This window comes from Nematolebias whitei, chromosome 18 (genome assembly GCF_014905685.2).
Source record: "Nematolebias whitei isolate Nwh7 chromosome 18, NemWhi1, whole genome shotgun sequence".
Lineage (NCBI taxonomy): Eukaryota > Metazoa > Chordata > Actinopteri > Cyprinodontiformes > Rivulidae > Nematolebias > Nematolebias whitei.
This window is the reverse complement of record NC_056515.1, coordinates 41389446-41400716: the sequence shown is the minus strand read 5'-3', so window position 1 is coordinate 41400716 and position 11271 is coordinate 41389446. Positions and strand designations below refer to the sequence as shown.

The 11271-nt window shown below is 40.9% G+C and overlaps 1 protein-coding gene across 1 annotated transcript in view; it reads left to right on the top strand.

The window, feature by feature from the left end:
- The window catches only part of dtwd2 (DTW domain containing 2), a gene marked incomplete at its 5' end in the record, with an annotated part of 21842 nt that overhangs the window by 4968 nt on the left and 5603 nt on the right, over positions 1–11271 (top strand). The window contains 1 exon segment of the mRNA XM_037691839.1: positions 4494–4622. Coding sequence (XP_037547767.1) covers positions 4494–4622 — 129 coding nt within the window.

The following is an 11271-nucleotide window of genomic DNA, read 5'->3' as shown; positions in this document are numbered from 1 at the left end:
GGTATTAATAGTATTGTACTATACTACAATTAACAGTACCACAATGAAAGAAAATTATATCACAGTAAGGTGCAGAAAAAATATATGACGTGTGTGTATATATATATATATTTTTAAAATAATTTATAAAATATAGATATATAATTTAAATATACAATATATAATAAATTATTGTTTGAGGGTTTAACTTTGTAAATAATTAAATTTTACACTAAATAAACAATGCGTTGTGTTTATAGTTTTAGATTGAATTAATTTGAGTTTATTTATATAGCACCAATTCACAACCAATGTCGTATCGAGGCACTATATAAAAAAATTTCACTTTAATCACATACATTCCAACTGATACTAGTTATCAAAATTAAGCTCAGTCAGTTGTTCGAAGTAGTTTAAAGAATTTGGATTAAAGGAAACCTACAGGAGGGTCACATTCAACATTGCTGTTAAATGTTATTTGTATTGTTTAATGTTGGATAACTGATTTGATTATTTCAGATTATAAGTGTTATGTAATGTCAGTGTTTCCCATAGTTAGCTTGCCATGGCGGGGTGCTCATCTCATCCATGATTTTTGCTGATGGGGGGACGGAGACATGTCTGAGCGCAGCTTGTACTAACAGTTTTTGAGCGGGAGCGGGGGGCGTTCAACATGAGAACATGAGGGAAGAGGCAATGTGAGTGCTGCCTTGGGCTTTTTAGCTAGAGAGCCTGTATTTTACGCCGCTAGCTTAGTGATATGTCAGTACCGGGTGGGGGTGGGAGGGGCAAGTTCAGTTTGGTAGGCGGGGTGCTCAGTTCTGTTGACAGGGTGGGGCACCCTGCCTGCATAATGGTAGGGGAAACACTGAATGTTATTGATCAGTAAAAGGGGTGTAACGGTACATGTGGGTGTATTGAACTGTTTCAATACGGCATGTTCGGTTTGGTCCATGTGTGTATCGTTTCAGTTATTTTTTCACTCATTAATCAATCATTGACTGACTTTAAAAAAGCCTTAAAGCCTTTTCTTTTTAAGCAAGCCTATTCTGCCTCCACATGATTTTATCTTTGATTTTAGTTGATTTTATCATTGATTTTAGTTGCACTCTGTAGCATTTTGAGATTTTTGTTAATGAAAAGTGCATTACAAATTAAATTCATTATTATTATTATTATTATGAAATTTTATTAACGAGAGATTATGCGCCGCGGAACTAAAGTTCCTAAGCGTGTTTCAGCACGGCGCTATTATCTTGCAGCACACGTAGCATTATCAGCCTAGCAGCTTGTTGTGGTCCACACCATTGGTTGGTTCTCTAACTATCTTTCAGATCAAAGGCAATGTGTTCAACATAATGGTGTTTCCTCCAGTTACCTAACTGTCAGTAATGGTGTACCACAAGGCTCAGTCTTAGGACCCACCCTCTTTACATTCTATATAGGTAATGTAGGTCAGAGCATCCCTGATACATCCTTACATTTCTATGCTGATGACAGTTGTTTATTATCAAGCTAAAACAGTTGATAAGGTTTTCCAGCTTTTGCAATCTGCATTCAATGTCATCCAGTCAGATTTTTTTCATCTCAAACTTGTCTTAAATGCCAACAAAACTAAAGGGATGTTTTTTTCAAACAGGAAGTCAGTCCCAGCAGTTCTTCCTCTGATTTTATCCTCAAATGGTGTCCCCATTGAGTTTGTTGATTCCTATAAATATTTGTGTATCTTGGTCGATTCACATCTCTCTTTTAAGCTTCATGTGGAAAACTTGGTAAAGAAACTGGAAGTTAAACTTGGTTTCTTTTTCAGAACCAGATCCTGTCTAACCCTGAATGTTAGGAAACACCTTGTATCTGTGACTTTCCTTCACTCAATTGATCACGGTGACATTATTTACATGAACGCTCCTACAAGAACCCTGCAGATGTTGGATGCTGCAGATGTTGGATGCTGCAGATGGTGGATGCTGTCTATCATGGTGCACTAAGATTCATAACTGGCTGTAACTACCGTACCCACCACTGCACCCAGTATTCACTGGTTAACTGGTCACCATTAACTTCACGCAGACTCTCTCACTGGTACATTTTCATCTTTAAATCACTTCTTGGTCTGCTGCCTTCATACATCTCCTTTTTTTTTTCATTCAACCTTTATTTAAACGGATCAATCACATTGAGCCTCGAAGACTCATTTACAAGTGAGATCTGTTTGGACAGACAAAAAACAGTGGTTAACTGGACACATGGAGGAGTTGGAGGCGAAAAAAATTACTATCAGACTTTTTTTCTTGGCTGAGAAAAAACCCAAATATTAAAAAAACACCTTGCACAAACAAGCACATATTTACGTAGACATTCTGCAGAGCAGAGCAGGAAGAAGGAAGAGACGAGAGCGGTCAACAACGTCTACAGATGCTCTCGAGGTCACTGTAATCAGTCAATGTCCTCCGGTGAGATCCATAAACATTCTCGAGGTATGTCGAGAAATGGCCAAGGATAACCTCTATGAGAATCCAGAGTCCTGAAATGATGACACAAAGTTTATTCAGCTGGTTCCATCTGGTTATCAGTTGGAAATTCCTCAGGGATGGGGTGGTGAGCATCAGATCACATTTTCTCCAGGCGACTTTAGATAAGATGGCCTTCAAGGACCAAGGCGACCAAAATTTAGATAAACACACAGTTGTTTTGGAGACAGGCAGAACTTAATGACATCAACCTTCAGTCTGTGTTGGACCACTCGGTTCCAAAATGTCCAAATTAACATGGCCACACCAATAAAACGTGTCTGAGTAAAAATCCCCAAGATCTGATCCATTCAGCCCAAAGCATTTGAGTCCGGGTACTCCAGACATGAACCCAGCCATCAAAAAGGCAAGCAGCGTGATCGGGTCCAAATTTGCAGCCGACGACTTCCTTGATTGTAGATAAAACCAGCACCAGCTGAATCCAAAAAGCAGGAACCAGTTATCGAAAATCCAATTAAATATTTGTCCTTAAAATCCACAGATGGCAGCAGAGATAGACACATCATCAAGTTTTCCAGTCGATGAGATATTCAGCTGCGTACATGCCAACAGGGTAAATCGGCTCGCCCAAAGCCTGTCTTCTCTTCAAGAAATGTTGTAAATTGTGTTGAGGGACCAACTGATCAGAACAAGTCCATAATTATGGTTCAGAAGAAATGCAAGAGAGTCTCAGAAGCAGTTTCACAGACAGACAGAGCAGCAAAGCAAAGCAGAGAGGGAGGGAGGGAAGCATCCGATCTCGTGGGGAGCGAGTGGTGAAGTGGTACATGTCTCTGTGTGAGTGCAGCTACAGCGTGCGCTCTCAGGATATCTCTGTTTTCAAGTCCCGTTTAAAAAAAAACCCACTACTATTCAGCAGCTTTCAACACCAGATGATCTGTGTTTGATCCTGTATGCTCCACACTGGTTAGTCGTCACTATCTGCATCGTTTTTATGTCTATATTCTGATTTACCTCATTTTGTATTTTGCTTTGTGTGTTACCTGTTGTTCTGTCTGTACAGCACTTTGGTTGGCCTTGTAGCTGTTTTAAGTGCTCTATAAATAAAGTGGTATGGTATTACCTGCAGTGTTCCCTCAGTGAGGACTGAACTAGACAAAAGGACCTTCTCCTGCTCCGCTCCTGTTTCCTGGAATATCTTGTAAAAAGATCTGAAGCTCTCGACCTTTGACCTCTCTTAGCGTCTTCAAACATCTGTTAAGTTCCTGCAGATGTTCCTGTTTTTAGTTTTTTACACCTCCTTCTAATCTAGCTGTTTTTGCTACTATTCCTCTTGATTGTCCTTTTGGTTACTACTTTGTTTTGATCTGTAAAAAATAAAGAAGAGAAATTTAAATTTGCATGCCTATTTTATGACTGTTGTTGTTGTTGTGCACTGTTGTCATCACTCTGTTAAAAAATCAAGTCTCACCTGTAAATGAGTCCTCGAGACTCAATGGGACTAACCTGTAGAAATAAAGGTTGAATGATTTACTAAACGAGGCAAAGTCGTGTCCGTGTAACGAGCGTCAAACCTGATGTGAGCTGACATCATCAAACTAAACCTTCTCCTGTCATCAAAGTTTCCCAGTTGGTGATTGAAGGTCCAGCACCATCACTGATGGAGCCAGGCCTGTCGTTATTTTGTCTTCTTTGCTCTTTTTCTACGCTTTGCCTTGAAATGAAACTCTGCAAACATCCAGAGATCCTTCAAAGCTTCTGCAGAAACCCTGCAGGAGCATCAAAATCATCAGAATCTGCTGAAAAGGATCAATATTTGTTGCCAATCACTTCAGAAAGTGAATCTCCTGTAGAACATAGTGAAATATTTCTTCTTGTTCTGATGATGATAACTTGCAGAGAATGACAAACCAAAACTCAGAATGCTTTTAGAAAAATGTTCCCACCGTTTCATATTGCTCAACACAAATACCTTTTGAAATGAGTGAAAGCATGGAGGATGTATTTTTTATTCAGCAGTGATGGGTTTGTGCCCCCCCTCAGGTGCAGCTCCATCAGACCCTGTCCAGCCAATATGTGATCCGGACTCAGCCCTCCAACATCTGCCTGTCCACGCTGGAGTGTGCTGCTGTGGCCTTGTCCATCCTGGAGCAGGACGCCGACATCCTGGAGGTCATTTTACAACAAGCTCTTTAAGTTTTCTGACATTTGACAAGTCACTGTTTTATTTATCAGTTCAAAGATAACCAGAGCTTTCCCTGAAAACTGTTCTGTAATGTTCTCTGCTGAACGTTTGTTGCTGACAGCTGCTGAAAAGCTTTTACTGAGTTGACTTTGAAGAGCTGAAAGCAGCAACATTTCAAATAGAAAGCAGAAAAACTGCAGAAATGTGAAGAAAACGCTGAAATGAGCTCAAATATGCAGAGGTTGAAATAGATAATAAAAAAAAATCTGGAAGTAAAAAAAAAGAAGAGAAAAGCAAAAAACGTTTCACAGAAATAAACTGAAAGGGTTAGAATAAAGTTGAAATGAGCTTAAATAAATAGAGTATAAAATAGCTGACCTTTGACCTCCTGACCCTAACATGAATAGGAATCATTGTCAGCTGGAGTCATTTAAACTCATGGGTGTTCTGGGTGGTGAAGTGTTGGTGAAGGTAGACTGTTTGAACTCTGATCACTGATGAAAATGTCTCACCAGCATCACTGACATCATAATCAGCAGCAGCTGTCAATCAGCTTGTAGAGGAGATAACACATGTTTGAAGAGTCTAATAAAGAATTATTTCCCAGCTGAATGCATGCAGCTCAAAAACTTCACTTTGTTTTCTGTAACTACAGAAGATCATGAAATCTGATCCACATCAAAGCATCATGTTGTCAACTTTTGAATAAAGTCCTATTCACACAGGACCAGTTTTACCTGGGGACCACATGTAATCAATAAATTACTCCCCAACGTCTGCTTTTGATGTGACGCATTCACACGGGATAATCAAAGATTTAGCTGAAATTTATGGACATCTTCCGGAGATGATGTTAACGCACTGCGTTGTCACGACCGGGCCGGTCCATATAATGTGCTTAATGTGCAGGCCGGGCCGGTCTCAGGCTTTGATGTGGTTTTATGAATCAGCACAAAGAAAACTAAAGAATGAACAATATAAAATAATGTTCATCTGCTTGTTGAGGAGGAGGCAGGTCCGACCGGCCGGTTTAAGAGGTTAAAAAAAAGGCATGTTAAGCTCAGATGGACAACCTGTCACTGGCCGCGCACGTGAGCGTCCACGCGTCCACTGACCCGCCGGTTGAAATGGACTTGAGACCTGTCCAGGTTGTCCCCACCTCTCACACAGTGATGGCTGGACATGGGCACCTGTGACTCCAGCAACCCGAAAAGGAAGAAGCGGGTAAATATGATGGATGGATGGATGGATGGATGGGTGGATGGATGGATGGGTGGATGGATGGATGGATGGGTGGATGGGTGGATGGATGGATGGGTGGGTGGATGGATGGGTGGATGGATGGGTGGATGGGTGGGTGGATGGATGGATGAGTTGATGGCGGGCACATCTCCGCACCCACCTCATGTCATCTGCGGTGAAGGAAGTAGCAGCATAAAGGCTGCAGCGAGCAGCACGTTCATTTAAAATACCCTTATTCTATGAAAACTGTCCAGAAAAGAAACCGTCCAGATGACCTGACTGAAAATTGTTGGATTGTATACCTGGATTATTGAGCATGGACTGTTTTGGTTTTGAACCAGTTTGACACGACTGTCGACAAGGAAGAGGGCCAGCACAAGAGGAGGGGGTGCCAAAGACACCATCTTAGCACCAACAGAACTGGTTTGTTCCACTTTGGAGTAAGCTGTTTGGGGGAAGAACCAGTTTTGTATTGTGTGTTTCCTTGACTGATGAAGCCTTCTGGATGGAAGGTGAAACGTTTCAGCACAAAAAGAAACTGTCCAGATGACCTGACTGAAACATGTTGAACCTTATTCTATATTTTTCCAAATGATTTTGCTTAAACAAAAACAAAACCACCTCATTATGTATCAGATCCCGCCCATTTCTGTCCAAATCACAGAGATGCCTATTCACATTGGATTAGTATTATCACAGAACCTCGACGTTCAGCAAAATATAATAGGTAATGTGCGGGGGTATTTTTACTTTACAAATTACTGACATGGCCGGTTCACACGGGATTAACAACACAGACAATCTCCGTAATTATTACAAATAGCATGTGGTCCCTTGGTAAAACTAATGTGAAAAGGGCTTAAGACGCTTTGAATGTGTAACTTTATGACTACAGTGGTCCCTCGTTTATCGCGGGTGTCTGGGACCACGCCCACCAGCGATAAGTGAAAAACCGTGAAGTAGAGATACAGTAGTCCAAGTTCAGTTCAAGTTCAGTAAAGTTTGTCATGACATGTGTCAGGCTGTAATCACACTCATCACCTGTTCCTCCCAATCTCCCTCCTTAAATGAACAAGTTACGTTTAAATACTGTAACATTTTAAATACACAATACATGCAGCATGGATTGTGTATTTAAAATGTTACAGTATTTAAATGTAACTTGTAGAGAAGAGAAGAGCAGCAGGACATCACAGGATGTCACAGCTTCAGCTCTGCAGCACGGAGCACAAATGTTCTTCTTGATCAATGACACTGAAACAACCAAACATAGAAGTTCTAAAATAATTAAAAATAACTTTTAACACTTTTGTATTTTGTGATTATGACGATTTTACGATGTGACATACTTTGAATTTTAAGATGGAAGACAAAAGTTGATCGGTGCATCTGGACAGCAAAGGGTTAACCTTCACAAAGCTGCTGCAGGAGAAATGTGTGTGTGTGGCAGACAAGGAGATCAGCTGATCAGCTGCAGGAGGGAGCTTCCCCTGCACTTGTGGGCTGCACACATGGTGCAAAATCATTTAAAATAATTTATTTTACATAAACAACCCATAGCTCATCCATCAATCAGCCAACTGTGTCATTTCCAATCTTACTTTGAAAAACTGTGATAAAGCGAATCCGCGAAAAATGAGCCGCGAAGCAGCGAGGGACTCGTGTATTCATATTCCTCAGAGTCTGCCATCGCATACAAAAAGACTAAAGGAAGCTGTTACCCACAAGCTGTCAGATTACTGTACTCTCAATAAATTTTTATTAATTTTATTTTTTTCTCTGTACTCCGGTGAAGACAGACGTGTTCTCCCGGCGCTCCGTGTACCCCCCCCCCCCCCCCCCCCCGCTTCCCTGCTTGCACTATTTCGTCCTGTGAGTGTGAACTCTTACAGAGCCTCTAAAAAAGTTAAATCTGGTCATCTGGGCATGAGGAGAGACGGTATAAAAAAATGTCCAGAGGACCAGATTTAACTTTTCTAGATTTTTCTACCTGGATTATTGAGCATCATCAGGATACTTAAAGAGATTATTTTGTATTTTTCTGCATACCTCCTAATTCGAAGGATCAGCTGGTCTCTCAACAAATTGATCCACTTCTCCCGACAGGAGTCAGGGTAAGGAGGACCCTCTTACCTCAACGGAAACTAATTGGATTCATGATGACGACTGTTTTTTTTGCTGTTTGGCTGGTGAATTCTGGATTGTCTGTAAATCATGTGGATGTGTCGAAGCTCGACAGCACTCAGACTGAATTATGTGGAGCTGCAGCAGGGAGCTGGAGCAGCTGGTATCAGGACTGCGGACGCTCTAGCAGCACACATGAAGGTGGGAATAATCTTGGAGAAGCTGTGAGCTCGACTTTGGAGTAAAGGATCAATTCAGCTGTTTGGAGTTTCCATCAGAGAATATGTACCAGCGAGACTTTAAAGGCAGAAACAACAATTCACGAGTTCTGTCTGACCCAAACTGTGGCCTCGATGCCGGACTTATCTCAACTCCTCCTGGAATGTTTGGAAATCAACAAAGATGCTTTGACTGTTTCCTCACCCCTCCCTTCCCCAAGGACATGTAACAGAACCTCAACTGAGCTGAAGATGAACGTCACCTCTTATCTGGACAATGGCTGAGGGGGGGCTCTGGACTATGCTACGACTTTCCCTTAAAACTTCAACATCTTCACGGCCTATATGTTCATGTATCACGTCTGTTGATGTTGCTTTGCTGTGGAGGTTTGTTTGATGCCTCAAATCGTGCCCTGTCTAGGACACGGAGTGAGAGATCTTTTTTTATACCGTCTCTCCTCATGTTTTCTTTCCTTTTCTCATCTAAGCAAAATATTATTCTGAATAAGAATAAGAGGCTGTGCTTTTTGTAGTAGCAGCGTCGTGCACTCTGTCCATCTTTCAGACGACTGTACGTGCATGTTCTCGATGTATCTCGGTGCAAAGATAATAAAGTTTATTCTGATTGTGATAAAACACTGAACAACTGGAAATAACTAACTAATAATTCACCCTCAATGTCACTATCTATGCAATAACCTGTCACACAACCCGTGTGGTATATGAGCTATATATCTATATCTATATATACATTGTAAATATTTTAATTACTTTTTCACTTTTTGGTACTTTATTTTGCGTACCCTTACTGCACGCTTTTTGTATTTTCTCATTGGTTTGTTCTTTGCTTTATTTTTAGCGAGTCAAATCAGTTCTTCTCATCCTAAGCATTTCATTGTACTGTTAATCCTGTGTTAACCTGCACATGACAAATAAACACAACTTGAAATCAACCTCCATTTTTAACTGATTAAACATACTAGTCTGAAATATTTTTACCACAAAAAGGCAGGAGTTTTTCTGTTAATTTAGGGAAATGTTCTTCATCTCCAGCTCCTCTGATCTGTGGAGTCCCTCAAGGGTCTATTTTAGGTCCATTGCTTTTTAATCTTTACATGTTGCCTTTGGGGTCCATTTTTAGAAAACACAACATCCCTTTTCACTGCTTTGCTGATGATACTCAGTTATATCTTCCGATTGAGTCAGACAGGGTCACTTCACTGGATCCACTCTTGAACTGTCTAAATGACATTAAAGTCTGGTTAAAACTAAATTTTCTGAATCTAAATGAAAATAAAACGGAAGTCATCAGCTTTGGTAAATGTAATACCCTTAATGTGCTTGGTCCCTTGGCTTCATACAGCCACTCCAGTGTCAGGAATCTGGGAGTTATTTTTGACAGTGCTTTTAAATTAGACAAACAGATAAATACAGTTGTGAAATCCAGTTTCTTCCAGCTAAGACTCATTGCCAAGGTGAAGTCTTGTCTCCCTTTCAGAGACCTTGAAAAGGTGATTCACGCTTTTATTACATCTCGTTTGGACTACTGTAATTCACTGTATGTTGGTTTAGACAAATCATCTTTGCATCGTTTACAATGTGTCCAGAACGCAGCAGCCCGTCTTTTAACAGCAACTAAAAAACATGAACACATAACCCTGTCCTGGCTTCTCTCCACTGGCTTCCTGTCCACCTCCGAAATGATTTTAAGATTTTATTGCTTGTTTTTAAAGTCTTAAAAGGTCTGGCCCCGTCATATTTATGTGATCTCATTAACATTTACACTCCAGTAAGAGCACTCCGGTCTACCAACCAGTTCCTCTTAGATGTCCCCAGATCCAAACTGAAATCCAGAGGTGATCGGGCTTTTGCGGTTGCTGCTCCAAAACTGTGGAACAGTTTACCTGAGAATTTAAAGAGCGCTCAGACTGTTGAGACTTTTAAATCTTTGCTCAAGACTCATCTGTCTTCCTTGGCATTTCATCCACGCAGAGTCTGAGAACAAGTTGAGCTGATTTTATTGTTGTTGTGTGTTGTTTTTACTGTTAACTTGTGTTTTTGAGTGGCACTAGATGCATTTTTACTCTTTTTTAATTTTTAATCTGTCTTAACTGTAAAGCACTTTGGTCAGCTTTTGTTGTTTTTATGTGCTATAGAAATAAATTGACATTGACTTTGACATTGACAAAAAACTAGTCAGTTTTTTAGAGCTGTCTCAGCCTGAAACAAAAATATCTGATTTAAATGATTTTCCTATTTTTATTTTAACATTTTGATGTTTTTTTTTTGTTTATAAACTACAAGTTTTTTAAATTGACAAAATCATGATCACCCTCTTCATCAACAAAGTCCTCTCTGTCTGACTGTTTTTCTTTTTTCATGATACTTTCTGAAGAGGAGAAAATTCTGAGAGGTTCTGACCTGGCGATCTGTCCTCCTCTGGGTCTGCATCTCTGCCTCATGTTCAAAAATCATCTTGTTTTTTTAAACACAAGAAAACTGACTAAACACTAAACTACACTCGAACTATAAAGCCCAAACACTAAATCCACGCCTTTGTCACGACCTGATTGGACTATTGCAATGCACTGAATGCTGGGATCAACCAGGCCTCCATCTCACGTCTTCAGCTCGTCCAGAATGCTGCTGCTCGTCTTTTAACCAGAACTCGTAGGTCTGAACATATTACTCCAGTTCTGTCCTCCCTTCACTGGCTCCCTGTTCGTACGAGGATAGTCTTTCAAATTCTTCTGTTGACCTTCAAATGCTTAAATGGCCTCGCACCCCTTCACCTCTCTGAGCTTCTGGAACCTTACGTTCCCTCTCGGGCCCTGAGATCATCCGATCAGCTGCTTTTGGCTGTTCCAAAAACAAGAAGCTCAGAGGAGATCGGGCTTTTTCAGTCATGGGCCCCAAACTCTGGAACAACCTGCCCCCCAACATCAGGCAGGACACCTCCCTTCAACCTGCCCCCCCCCAACATCAGGCAGACCACCTCCCTTCAACCTGCCCCCCAACATCAGGCAGGACACCTCCCTTCAACCTGCCCCCC